The sequence below is a fragment of the Pimephales promelas genome, chromosome 21 (genome assembly GCF_988280905.1).
Source record: "Pimephales promelas chromosome 21, fPimPro1.hap1.1, whole genome shotgun sequence".
Lineage (NCBI taxonomy): Eukaryota > Metazoa > Chordata > Actinopteri > Cypriniformes > Leuciscidae > Pimephales > Pimephales promelas.
The window spans coordinates 5,651,373-5,665,815 of NC_142789.1; the positions used below are offsets into that span (position 1 = coordinate 5,651,373).

At 37.2% G+C, this 14,443-nt stretch overlaps 1 protein-coding gene across 1 annotated transcript in view; it reads left to right on the forward strand.

Moving 5' to 3' along the window:
• Nucleotides 1-14,134, forward strand: part of tsen2 (TSEN2 tRNA splicing endonuclease subunit) — a 15,060-nt gene extending 926 nt beyond the window's left edge. Inside the window, exons 4-11 of the mRNA XM_039649314.2 lie at nucleotides 501-966; nucleotides 3,644-3,718; nucleotides 4,407-4,457; nucleotides 7,310-7,448; nucleotides 10,691-10,727; nucleotides 12,706-12,817; nucleotides 13,761-13,850; nucleotides 13,924-14,134. Coding sequence (XP_039505248.2) covers nucleotides 501-966; nucleotides 3,644-3,718; nucleotides 4,407-4,457; nucleotides 7,310-7,448; nucleotides 10,691-10,727; nucleotides 12,706-12,817; nucleotides 13,761-13,850; nucleotides 13,924-13,983 — 1,030 coding nt within the window. The 3' untranslated portion in view covers nucleotides 13,984-14,134. The remainder of the gene's footprint in view (nucleotides 1-500; nucleotides 967-3,643; nucleotides 3,719-4,406; nucleotides 4,458-7,309; nucleotides 7,449-10,690; nucleotides 10,728-12,705; nucleotides 12,818-13,760; nucleotides 13,851-13,923) is intronic.
• Nucleotides 14,135-14,443: the final 309 nt, after the last annotated feature.

A 14,443-nucleotide genomic window follows, 5' to 3' on the forward strand; every position in this document is an offset into this window, starting at 1 on the left:
GACTCTGGATGTGTTTGCATTAGAGATGAACGATATATCAGCCAACATATCCATATCGGCCGATAAATGTTCATTTATAAGTTCATTTAAGCTGATAATGTATTATTTCCTTAAGCTGAGACCCTTCAGATGCGACTGTTCAACATGATAGTTCTGAATTGCTTGAAATATGATTGGAATCACTTCAAAAAAGGAAAATACAGTAAAGTGCAACAAATCTGTCATATCGGCTTCATAAAATTATAACAAGAAGATTATTATTGTGGGTATGGGACATGGATTTTAATAGTGAGACTTGTGTTTTTGTAATTAGGCTCTCAAAAATGAAATAAAAATTTGGATTTCGATTTATCAGCCAATATATCGGTTATCGGCTTTCAAATAGAAATAATTATCGGTTATCGGACAATTTACGTATCGGTGCATCCCTAAATTTGCAGTTAGTCTCATGCATGCACTTGATGTGTAATAATCAGTGGTGTTGGATTAATTTGTACCAGATACCAGAAGCGTCTCAGCTGGGCGCGGGCGGCTTTCGCGATGCAGGGATTGGAGGATGAGTCTGTCCATCATGCACTGCAGATACTCACTAAACCAGTGGAGTTTGATGTGCAATCTCAGGCCACACGTGTTGGCGGTTCATTGGATGATGTGTCATGTGAGACTGATTTAAATGTGGATCAGACTGATACTGCCGGGTCTCGGCGTCAAGGAAACCCGGTTTATGACCCTCTGGCTGAAGACTATCCTGAAGAACCGGAGCGCTTAGACCAGCTCTCCGAACCTAGCGTGAAGTGCGGAAGACACGACAACTGGATCGCGCACTGCGGCTGTAGAGCGGATGAAACCAGGAGGAGTTCAGAGACGACCGTGCCCGACACCGACCCGACAGACACGCGAGAGTATGTTCTGGTGGAGGTTTCTGAGGAGGAGGATGGAAACTCTACAGAGGATAACGTCTCAATGGTAAAGTAAATTAGATTTGCAAAAATTGCTTGAATTTGATGTTTTGACAGTTAAAGGGTTAGTTCACCCAAAAATGATGTCATTAATGACTCACCCTCATGTCGTTCCAATCCCGTAAGACCTCCGTTCATCTTCGGAAAACAGTTTAAGATATTTTAGATTTAGTCCGAGAGCTTTCTGTCCCTCCATTGGAAATGTATGTGTGGTATATACTGTCCTTGTCCAGAAAGGTAATAAACACATCATCAAACTAGTCCATGTGACATCAGTGGGTTAGTTAGAATGTTTTGAGGCATCGAAAATACATTTTGGCCCAAAAATAACAAAAACTACGACTTTATTCAGCATTGTATTGTCTTCCGGTTCTGTTGTCAAGCCGCATTCAGTGACACTGAAGACGTAAGACACTTCTGACTTGTATCGTGTGCGACTGAGCTTCGTTAATAGTCTGAGGGAGACGCGTGCTGTAGACAAAACAATCTTCGCAAATGTGTCTAAGGATTTCGACACAGAGGAAGACCTGCATTTTTTTGTCCAGCCATATTTATTTGAACCCGAATACCCGCAGCGTCATTGTGGACTCGTGAACGTGGCTGACAACAGAACCGGATGACAATACAATGCTGAATAAAGTCGTAGTTTTTGCTATTTTTGGACCAAAATATATTTTTGGACCAAAATGTATTTTTGACGCTTCAAAACATTCTAACTAACCCACTGATGTCACATGGACTACTTTGATGATGTCTTTATTACCTTTCTGGACAAGGACAGTATATACCGTACATACATTTTCAATGGAGGGACAGAAAACTGAGTACAGAGTAGTTCAGTTTTGAAAAAGGTTTTGCTGATAATTTACTCACCCCCACGCCATCCAAGATATCCATGTCATTCTTTATTCAGTCGAAAGGAAATTAAGGTTTTTGATGAAAACATTCAAGGATTTTTCTCCATGTAATGGACTTCAATGGAACCAAACGGTTCAAGGTCCAAATGACAGTTTTAAACTCCTTTAAACTGTGTTCCAAAGATGAACGGAGGTCTTAGGGGCTTGGAACGATGTGTCATTAATGACATAATTTTAATTTTTGGGTGAAATAACACTAAGTCCTTGAAAACTGCTAAAATTATTAAATTAATTTTATTAAATAATTGAATAATCTTTTCACACAAAATAAATGCTGCAACCCATCTGATATAGATATAGAGCCATTTCATGTGACATGAATGAGATATTGCTCATATAAATACATAAGTATATGATAGTTTCATTCTTCAGCTCAAATATATATTCATGGGAGAAAAATCAGGAAAGCTATATCTTTGTCATAGTATCAAGTCAATGATTAAAGTTACCAGTTACTGAGTCACTCAGTGTGTTCCACTTTATGTGTGTGTTTTGTTTTATTAGTTTGTTGTTTATTTACCTTTTTAAGAATTTGAAAGGTAATAGAGATTTGATAAGTGAGATTATAGTCTTTGAAATCCAAAGATTAGTGCTTGAAAAGTCCTGGATTTTCGTTTTTTTTTTCTAGTCTCTGTACGAAGCCTGAAAATAATCTCTCAATCCAAAAATAAAAGAAAGTTTAAGTAGCCATATTACTTTAGCCAAAGACGGAGAATGTGAGTGAGCGCTGTGTGATCACTGATCAGGTGCTGGTGTTCTCGGCGCCGCCCGTCAAATTAAAAGTCAGCAGTGCCGTCAAAATAAAAGTCCAGCTTCCAACACATCGGCCAATCAGAAAAACTTATCAACCAATGCCGATATTTAAAAAATGCCAAATATCGGCCGATATATCGGCAGACCACTAAAAAAAAAACATTTTTTTTTTTCAGGAAAGGAATAGTGCCCTGAACATTTCTGGGAGTGTGTTTGGTAACAGAAGGTGTTGTCGCTCCAGTAACTGAACTGTGTGAACATAACCGTATCTAAGACTGAAATACAGGACTGACCACTGCATTCTGTGGCCTTTGAGAGCATTAACTATAAATTAAAAGTCCTGAAAAAGTTATAAACAATTGGGAAAGTCAAGGAAATGTTTCAGTCAAAGTGAGGGAAATCACTTTATGCGTGATTTAGATGCGTGCTTACTAAAGAGCTTTGTTTTCAAAGACACTTGTGTAAAAAAATCATAATTAGTGATGCATCGATATCCCCATGTCACGATTCGATACATATCACGATACTGAACTCACAATAGCATATTATTTCAATACTTCAAGACATATAATAACAGGTTAACAGTTAGATTTTATTAATGCAAATTTGACATTACAGTGTGTGTGTGTGTAAATGAATAGTCTTGGACCAATAGAGACACCAGAATAACAATATTCATGATTCTGAAGATGAAAATACTGAATTATTTTAGACGAATATGCTTGATCGCTGTCACTGACTAGATATATTCAAAATAATGTAGGACACTTTCACTGGTAACATCAGACATCTGGGATTATCAGGACACAGATATCCCCCCATTAAATTATTATACAGTATATTCAACAAAATAGTTTGTCACATTATAATATTGTGATATTAAAATAGTAGTAACATTATGACATATAATATTGTCACTCACTATCCTCGATACACATTGTTGCATTTTTGTATTGCGATATATTGTTACACCCCTAATAATAATAATAATAATGCATTTTTTCCTCATATCAGGAGCAGCTGGGCAAGTGTGAGTGCAGAATAAACCCGTTCCCCATGATGGAGTATCTACAGCTGAGTTATGAAGAAGTAAGTCACCTTTATTTATATATAGCGTTTTTTGTTGTTTTTTTTTTACAATAGAGATTGTATCAAAGCATCTTCACAGTGATAACATGAAAATAAGTGACTAACCTGAAGGTTCAAGCCGTCCGCGCAATGATGCATTACCCAGAAATCCTGTCTGCCAACATATGCTGCAATTATGCTATTATTATCCCAGTCCTCCATCACTGTGGTCTCGTGATTTTCATCGGTCCGCTTTGTGTTAAAGGGTGTTTTATTGTCACAGCTGGATGTAGTCGAGCGATTTGAGCCAATCCAAACAACAGAAGTGAACGTGAATGTCTTATCTACTGTATTCTCCCTGAAGTGTTAATTCAGCCTCCCTCAACAACAGCTTACTGAAGTTGAGCGCTCCTCTCGTTAGTGTGAGCACATCCCATCATTCTCCAGTTAAATACACCCTAGAGTCGAAGCAAAGAGTCGAAGAGCAACGTGTGATGTTTTATAATTGATTATTCATCATCCCGGCTGTATGCTTTACCTTTCTCTGACATTCCCCTGTGTAATTTCTTAGACCGCTATCGTGGGTTCGAACCAAAGCCGTGTGATTTAGGAGACATCCTAACATAACCTTGTTAGCAACCAAGCAAATCAATTGAGAAGCGATGCGGAGTCATTTGTCTCCTAACGAGATGCTGTCTTTGTGTTTCAGGCTTTCTTTCTGGTTTATGCTCTTGGATGCTTGTCCATTTATTACAGCGGGGTGAGTTTCTACTGTGTTTACTGTGTGTCGGCCAGGAGTGTGTTTCCCAAAGCATCGTTCGCCAACTATAGTCGCGAGATCTGTCGTTATCAGCGGTTCAACGAGTCGCTGTTACCTGAAATGAACATTCGCCAACAGCGTCTCAGAGTTGTGTGTTTGACAGATCTAGATCTCGAGCTGTGGTTAGAAGCAGAGTTTCTAGTTTTCATGACATGTATATGATATGCAACGTCTTTTAGTTTGTCAAGAGTTTTAAAGCGTCATGTTTGAAGAGTGCGCATGTGTGAACGAGCTCTAGTGTGTTAGAGTGAGTCTATGATTGAATATGGAAATAAAGCAAAATAACTGAAAAAAATGAGAAATATTCCTCAGATGACATGATCGTAATTTATAGTAAAACGTATTATTTCCATCTCAAACACATTCATTAAAACTATTATTACTTTTAATTAATGTTGTTGAGTGACCAATTTGCAACAATGTGGTTTCGGGATACAGTCGTGACTAGCTAGATGATTTCTTCAAAGATGGATCAGCGAACTATAGTGACGTCACGGCATTTGGCGCATTTTTTCCCATTAAAGGGATACTCCAGCCAAAAATGAAAATTCGGTCATCATTTACTCACCATCAAGTTGTTGCAAACCTGTATGAGTTTCTTTCTTCTGCTGAACACAAAGGAAGATATTTTGAAGAACGACTCGAACTTTGGCACCATTGACTTGAGGGTGAGTTAATGATGACAGAATTTAAATTTTTTACATTTTTTTTAGTTATAAAGATAACTATAAAGATATCATTCTAAAAATCATTCTCCATATTAAAGAATAACAGAGTTCACACCACAGCTATAACGATAAAGATATTAGGAACGATATCGTTGGGAATGGGATCACTTTCAGAACGATTTTTTTCCAGCTGCCCAACAATAACACACTGACAACCAATCAGAATCCATTCTAATTTAAAGGTCTTGCGTATTTAAAATGGCAGATGACATTGCAGAGAAGTTAATCGTTGAGGTACAAAAAAAAATCCTCCACTGTTTGACAAGTCAAACCCCCTTTTCAAGGATACGTCAAAAAAGATGGATATATGGAAAGCAATTGGTCGTATCCTGGGAATAAACGGTGAGATTCACAATGAGATATTATGCTGTTTAGCATAGTGTTACAAAATTACCTCAGGTAGGCTATCCAGCGCTAGTTGACAACAATGCTGAAGTTGCAGTGAAAAAGGCTTTGTATACATAAGTGTTGACTAGGCGATGTTTTTATCCCATCATTGACTTCATCAGATAAATCCACTGTTAGATAATACACTAGACTTGCTAGATTCACTGTTTAGATGCGCTCCCAACTCCTCTCGTCTTTTAAGGATATCGTGTACCCAAAGCGCCTGTTTTTCTTTTGATTTAAAGCAGCAGCAGCAGTCATCCATTTTCTCTACTTTGAAGCCGCAGCGTGCTTAGAATAAAAAGACTGTTATCGGTCGTTGGAGTGGACGCATTTATAGTTATCTTTATTGTTATCTTTATAGTTATCGTGCTTAGTGTGAACGGGCCTTGACACTATCACACTAAACGGCATTTATGTGTATTGAATGTTGTTAGTTAGGTTGTTTGTTGGCTGTATGAGACTAAGCTAGATTAACATACAGATCATATTCTTACATTTCATCATGTTGAACTAAATAATATTGATTAGTTTTATGTACATTTTCTCACCTGTCTAATAAAGTAACCTGCAACACTCTGTCAAGTTAAAGTTAGTCGCGGATGTTGAGCTCTCGGCGTCTCGAACGATGTTGATCTTCGTTTTAGTCCTCTTTTTGTCTCAAAGTCTGCTTGCCATGGTCCATAATGTTTGAACAAAACAACAACAGCATGAGCATCCTGCTAGGCATAACCCAGTTGTCCACGTCTGTCGCCATGGTTACTATTGCAGTTACGAGGTCAAGTCTGGCGGAAAACGGGGGTAACGCGGATGTAACGCCATTGACTGGCGACTCCTCAGCCCTACTCACACTCACCGTTTCCTTGGTTGAAATCGCAATTCTCACGATTTACAAATATTTTGAAACCCTTGAGATATTGTCAACTAAACTAAACTAAATATATAACATTGGCCTAGTGGTTTTTGGATACTTTACTGCAAAAATCCTGCATATTGTACCTTTAATGCCTGTAAAAAGAACTTGTAGTGGTTCAAATGGATCTATGATTCCTAATTCCTTTATCTTCCTCTTGTACAGGCTATTTCTTTTTGTGATGCTAATAATAAGTGCGATAACGTGGAAAGTTAGCTGACGGCTGCTGCGCTAATAATAGATAGTTGTGGAGGAAAAAAAACGATTCTGTTCATTATCTATATATTTTCCGTATGCAATTATATCAATACTGTAGCGCAAAGTACTGCAATATTTAGGCTAATTATAAAAATAATTATACTAATATTTGTATTATTAGTATATAATATACTAATATTTATATTAGTAATATAATAATATACTAATAATATGTATTATATTTTATATATATATATAAAATAATTATACTAATATTTATATTATTAGTATAATAATATACTAATAATATTTATTACCCCACGGTAATGGATCTTTTATTAGGGATGGCCCACCCCTTATAACAGGTCCGCCACTAAGTAGCTGACGGAAGTATTCCGTCAAAATGGCTGACTCGCGGCTAGGGGTCACGTGACTGGGAGATCCCTATAGTAGTGAAGCAGTGAGTTATACAGCATTATACGGGAAACACACACCTGTCTGCATTTGTAATGTAAATGTGTTTTCTTAATTGGTAGCTAAGTCGGTCTGGTCTTGTTCACTTATAGGAAGCTCTGTCAGTCGCTCAGGTTTGGACGATGTTTCGTTCGCTTCAGCCCAACTTCTCCTTCTCATACGCCGCCTATCACTATTTCCGCAGTAAAGGCTGGGTGCCGAAGTCTGGAATTAAATATGGAACTGACTTAAGTAAGGATATTTCTCATAAAATCTCAACTGAAAATGTGAACTACATCTTACTGATTTCTTTTCAATGAAGGGTCATTTTAATAATAGATTTTGCAAGCAATTCCACATTTCAGAGTTAAGAAATTTCATTCACATTCGTGTATTTCAACATTGCTGTGATTTGGCATTTGACATTTGATGTATGATTGTGAGTGTGACATTGCTTTTATACAGCAGTTTTATTGAAAACGGTGGTAAGTTTACACTTAAAGAAAAATATTGGCTACTACACTTTAACAAAAGTCTAGAAAAAAATGGGGAACTACACTTTTAAAGGAAAAGACATGTCTAACATTTAGTTTAACACTGCACTTAAAGGTTTGTAACACTACACTAAAACAAATTTAGTGTAACTTAATGTGTAAATTTACTAAAACAAATTTAGTGTAACTAAAGGCCATTGCACACTGAGTACGAAATTTTCGTATGCGTTTTTTTCGTTTTCGTCAGCCTAAAAATTCGTCACGCACAGGAACCTTGCACATTGAGTCTGATGCGTATTTATTAAACCTTTGCGGAAAAAACGCAAAAATACAAAATGAATTCGTCAAGCAGTGAGGATGATTTTGTTGTTGATGATAGAAGAAAGAGAAAATATTGTGTTTGCGTCCATCCAATCCTGAAATTACGCCGAGAGGAAGCACCTCCTTATCAAGGAGTTGCGATTCAAAATTTACTTCAGAATGTCAGTGGAAAAGTTTGATGCTGGAGCCACGTTTTAAAAACAAGACCACCAATTTCCGTGAACCAATCGATTCTGAACATTTAGAACAGCTGTATAGGCTGTTATGTACTGTACCCAAATAATAGAGTAGTTATCGAATTGGCTGCTCAATCACACCTTTTAATCGATCCGAAATTTCAATCTGATTGAAAGGGGAGGTTTATTCCTTTCATAATCCAATCGAGAGAAGAGAACATAAACACTTGATCGAATTGAAAACCGAAACTGAAAGCACTGCGCATATGTGCAATGATGTGCGGCGAGCTCCAGCCGGCCCTGAATTGTCAAAAAAACTCTCAAAATGCTGGCCGTTGATGCGAAAAACGCAGAAAATCGAACCCGATCCGATTAATTTTATGACGGACGAAAGTTTCGGAAGCGGTGTGCAAGCGTGATTGACATAACGTGAGGTCGAATTTTTTTTGGTTTTTTAACGTGCGAAAATTTCGGATGCGAATTTCGGACTCAGTGTGCAATGGCCTTAAGTGTAAATTAAGTGTCCTTGTGTACTTATTATAGTTCATGAGCCCTAATCCTGTAGGAAGTGTGTGTTGCTAATATTACTCATGAGTTATTTGTGTAATTATTAGGCTACACATTAACCAGGATGGCTTAACATAAAGTGCAACCAAAGTTAATAACTTCCATTTAAGTCAACTTGTGGCCAGTTCATGTATTCATTTTTCTAAATCAATGAAAATAATTTCAAAAGAAGCCAAAGAATATCAAGCTTTGCATGTCAAGAAGCAACACACAGACTGAAAGGATTAGTTCACTTTTGAAAAAAACTTTTGCTGATAATTTACTCACCCCCATGTCATCCAAGATGTCCATGTCTTTCTTTCCTCAGTCGAAAAGAAATTAAGGTTTTTGATGAAAACATTCCAGGATTTTTCTCCATATAATGGACTTCAATGGGAACCGGATGGTTCAAGGTCCGAATGATAGTGTTAATAACAGTTTCAGATGCAGCTTCAAATGTCTTTAAACGACACCAGACGATGAATAAGGGTCTTATCATGCGAAACGATCGGTTATTTCAAAACTTATTCCAAAAATGTAACTTTTCTAAGGACAAATGCTAGCCTTGCTCTATTCTCTGAGGCGCGTTTGTAACGTCACGTAATACGTAATTACGTTCGAAAGGTCACGGGCGACGTAGCCGGAAGTACAGAATCAAAATCGTCCGACATCGTTTTTCCTTTTAATTCCTTTTTTTGTAAACGGTGTTTGAGCTACTTTGCACGTTCAACCTATGCGTTCAACTTGTAAACACTGACTCTGTGCTTTCGACTACGTCGCCCATGACCTTTTGAACGTAATTACGTAATACGTGACGTTGCAAACGCGCCTCACAGAATAGAGCAAGGCTAGCATTTGTCCTTAGAAAAGTTACATTTTTGGAATAAGTTTTGAAATAACCGATCGTTTCGCATGATAAGACCCTTATTCATCGTCTGATATCGTTTAAAGACATTTGAAGCTGCATCTGAAACTGTTATTAACTGTCTTTTGGACCTTGAACCATCCGGTTCCCATGGAAGTCCATTATATGGAGAAAAATCCTGGAATGTTTTCATCAAAAACCTAAATTTCTTTTCGACTGAGGAAAGAAAGAAATGGACATCTTGGATGACATGGGGGTGAGTAAATTATCAGCAAAAGTTTTTTCAAAAGTGAACTAATCCTTGAAGGTAGCCTTTAATGTTCATGCAAGAATAGTTGTCTGTTCGAACCATTGGTCTCACATATTAAGTAAAATGTACTTGCATTGAAATTAATAATTTGATACAATGGGCTTATTGTGTACATGTTTTTATATTGTTCTTACAGTTTGAAAATACCTGCATGTTATTAATTTATGTAATTACATGGACAATTACACTGTTGACCTTTCCCATACACCTTAAGTTAACCCATCCATACCACACACACACACACACACCTGTCCCTAACTTTACCTGTATCACTCCTCAAAAGCAGCAAAAGTGTTTTACAATACAACATGAACACAATAAGTACATTGTACTTATTTTTCGATGTACATGCATCGCACTTAAAATGAAGTGGGACTGAACCATTTGAACTGACTTGCATCTAATGTCATGTTTGCTTGTCTGGTGTGTAACGCAGAATCGTCTCTCTTTTCACAAAAGCACTGTTGTTTATGGCGTGTCCCTCTGAAACATTTAGGCCTAACCCTGAGCTAACAGAGTCCAGCGGGTGAGGGAGATTTTCCAAGTAGTGTGTGTAACACTGGAGGTGCACCGGTGAATTATTCAGGTGCATTAAGCCTCGCTTTCCTCGCACTCAGACCCGTCGCTCTTTGAAACGGAGTCTTGGCTGTGAACTTCAGGAGCCGTTGGTGGCGTTGACACACGACTCTCGCTTCAGCGCACTATAGAGTTGCTATAGATTGCTTTTTCAGCTCAGATTCTCATTTGTTCTAGCACTGATCCCCTATTTATCTCTTTTCTAGTGCTCTACCGAAAAGGACCACCGTTTTATCATGCAAGGTTTGTTCTTGTTAAAGTAGTTTGCTTTGTTGCATGAAGAGACAGTCCTGCTGACATGCAAATCATAAATGAATAGCATTAAAGGGATATTTCACTCAAAAATGTCCTGGCTCTTTCCAAGCTTTAAAAATGGATATTTTTCTTATCGCTTCACTTCAGAAGGCCTTTATTAACCACACAGAGCCTGTGGAGCACTTTTATGATGGATAGATGCGCTTTTATGATGGACAGATGCGCTTTTATGATGGACAGATGCACTTTTATCATGAATAGATACGCTTTTATGATGGATAGATGCGCTTTATGATGGATAGATGCACTTTTATGATGGATAGATACAATTTTTTGATGGAAAGATGCACTTTTATGATGGACAGATGCGCTTTATGATGATAGATGCACTTTTATGATGGACAGATGCATTTAGAATCTAAATGCATCTATCCATGATGTAAGTCCATCTGTCCATCATAAAAATGCATCTATCCATCATGCCAATGGATATATTATCATGGACAGATGCACTTTTATGATGGATAGATGCACTTTTATCATGAATGGATGCACTTTTATGATGAATAAATGCATTTTTATGATGGACAGATGCACTTTTATGATGGATAGATGTGCTTTATGATTGATAGATGTACTTTTATGATGCACTTATATGATGGACAGATGTACTTTTATGATGGACAAATGCGCCTTTATGATTGATAGATGCATTTAGAATCTAAATGCATCTGTCCATGATGAAAGTCCATCATAAAAATGCATCTATCCATCATGCATATGGATATATTATCATGGATAGATGCACTTTTATGATGGACAGATGCACTTTTATGATGGATAGATGCACTTTTATGATGGATAGATGTGCTTTATGATGGATAGATGCACTTTTATCATGAATGGATGCATTTTATGATGAATAAATGCACTTTTATGATGGACAGATGCACTTTTATGATGGATAGATGTGATTTATGATTGATAGATGCACTTTTATGATGGACAGATGCACTTTTATGATGGATAGATGTGATTTATGATTGATAGATGCACTTTTATGATGGATAGATGCACTTATATGATGGACAGATGTACTATTATGATGGATAGATGTGATTTATGATTGATAGATGCACTTTTATGATGGATAGATGCACTTATATGATGGACAGATGTACTTTTATGATGGACAGATGTACTTTTATGATTGATAGATGCATTTAGAATCTAAATGCATCTGTCCATGATGAAAGTCCATCATAAAAATGCATCCATCCATCATGCATATGGATATATTATCATGGATAGATGCACTTATGATAAACAGATACACTTTAATGATGGATACAGTAGATGCACTTTTATCATGGACAGATGCACTTTAATGATGGATAGATAGACTTTTATGATGATAGATGCGCTTTATGATGGATAGATGCGCTTTTGATGAATAGATGCACTTTTATGATGGATAGATGGACTTTTATGATGGATAGATGCATTTAGAATCTATGATGAAAGTCCATCTGTCCATCAAAAAAATGCATCTATACATCATGCATATGGATATATTATAATGGATAGATTTTTATCTATCCGCTTATCATCTATCCACATCTGTGATGGATAGAGGCACTTTTATGATGGATAGATGCACTTATCATGGATAGATGCACTTTTATGGACTTCAAAACAGAATCAATCATTCATCTCTGAGCCAGGACTTAATATAACTTAATATAACTCTGACTGTATTTGTCTGAAAGAAGAAAGTCATATTACACCTAGGATGGCTTCAGGGTGAGTAAATCATGGGCTTATTTTTCATTTTTGGGTGAACTATCCCTTAAAACTGAATTCAGAACTCAAATTATGCTGTTTACTTGTTTTTTTTTCCACGTCAAGTGCATTATGTAATAAGCCTTCAAATGTTTCATTGAGTTATGTTTGTTTGTGCGTTCAGCTACTCCGTGGTGGTGGAGAGATCAGACATGTGTTTCAGAGACGCTTTGCTGAGGTCCTTCAGCTGGAGGACTCTCGCCGCTCTCAGCAGAATCACCGGGAACGTCTCGAAGGTACGACACTACTTATATCATGATGATATAATCATCATGACGAGGTTTGAGTTAAAATGAACAAATCTTTTTCCAAATCATTTGGTTCATTCGGGGGAAAGAAACGAACGAATTGATTCGGAAAAAGATTTGTTCTATTTGTTGAACGAGTTCGAACAGGAGTGCGTTACAGAACAGAGCAAGGCGAGTGTTTGATCTTATAAAACTTAAACTTTATTTTTTTTTTTAAAAACGAGCGATCGTTTCGCTTGATAAGACCCTTATTCATCGTCTGGAATTGTTTAAAGCCCTTTGAACAAGTTTGCCGTTTGTACTGAAAGTTCCTTTTGGACCTTGAACCGTTTGGTTCCCGCTGAAGTCCATTATATGGAGAGAAATCCTGGAATGTTTTCATCAAAAACCTTAATTTATTATCGACTGAAGAAAGAAAGACATGGACATCTTGGATGACGTGGGGGTGAGTCAATTATCAGCAAAAGTTTTTTGAAAAGTGAACTACTCCTTTAAAGTGTTTGCCAAAATGACAAAATCCAGACACCCGTTCGACACCCACTCTCACTGACACTTTACTGTAAACGAACTAAAAAAAGTTAAAGGCCCCATTGATACAAGTTCACTTTTGTACCAGAAACCATTTGTATTTGTAATGCAAACATTTTTTATAAAGGATTCTTGGTGGTGTTTTTTTTTTTTTTCTCGTGTGAATTCTATTGTAAAGCTTGGTGCATTGAGGTAGTATGCATAAGTAGATATGTATATGTGGAATATGATTGTTTTAAATGTATTTTGGTATTTTTTTTTTTTTTTGGATGTGATGTGATGCCACTGCCCTAATATACTTACCTCTTGTGGGATTAATAAAGTGGATATCTTAACTTACGGACAGTGCAAAAAGTGTGTATTTGTTGAAACAGTGGAATGACGCTGCGTGTGTTCTGTGCAGGAACTGATGCTTTGCTACGTCATCACTCCATCAGACATGACAGAAGACATGCTGTCATCTCCCGAGTGTGTGAAGCGCTTCACCATACAGGTGAGACAGAAACCGTGTGTGTGTTTCTCTGCACGTCTGGATCTGTAATATATTATATTATGGTGTGTTTCAGGAGGTGCTGGTGAGCAGATGGGTCTCCTCAAGAGAGCGAACAGAACAGGAGGATGTTTAAACCTGCATTCCTTTTTACATTCCTTGCATGTTTATTTTGCTTCAAAATATTAGGTTAATATTTATTTATTTTTTTAATAATGTGCAAAGATTGTTTAAACAACATCCAGACACAAGTTAAAGAGTGTTCAGCAATAAATGTACTGAGAGAAGTCCGGTGTCCATTGTGTTTTATCACTAAAGCAATTGTTCCATTATGGGGTTATAAAGTTTAAGGAATCATTAATGATGGTCCGTTGAACTGTTGAAAATAACAGCAGAGGCCATTATGTGTGTAATGGAAGCAAAGCGTCTCAACGGTGACCTGCAGAAGCGTCTCTATCGTGAATCGGTAAGTTTCTCTGCTTCAAGAACAGCGCTAGAGACCAACAATATTATGTTATTTTAATGATGAAATCGTCAGAGCAGTGCTGACAACAGCTTTCTGTGTGTGTGTGTGTGTGTGTGTGTGTGTGTGTGTG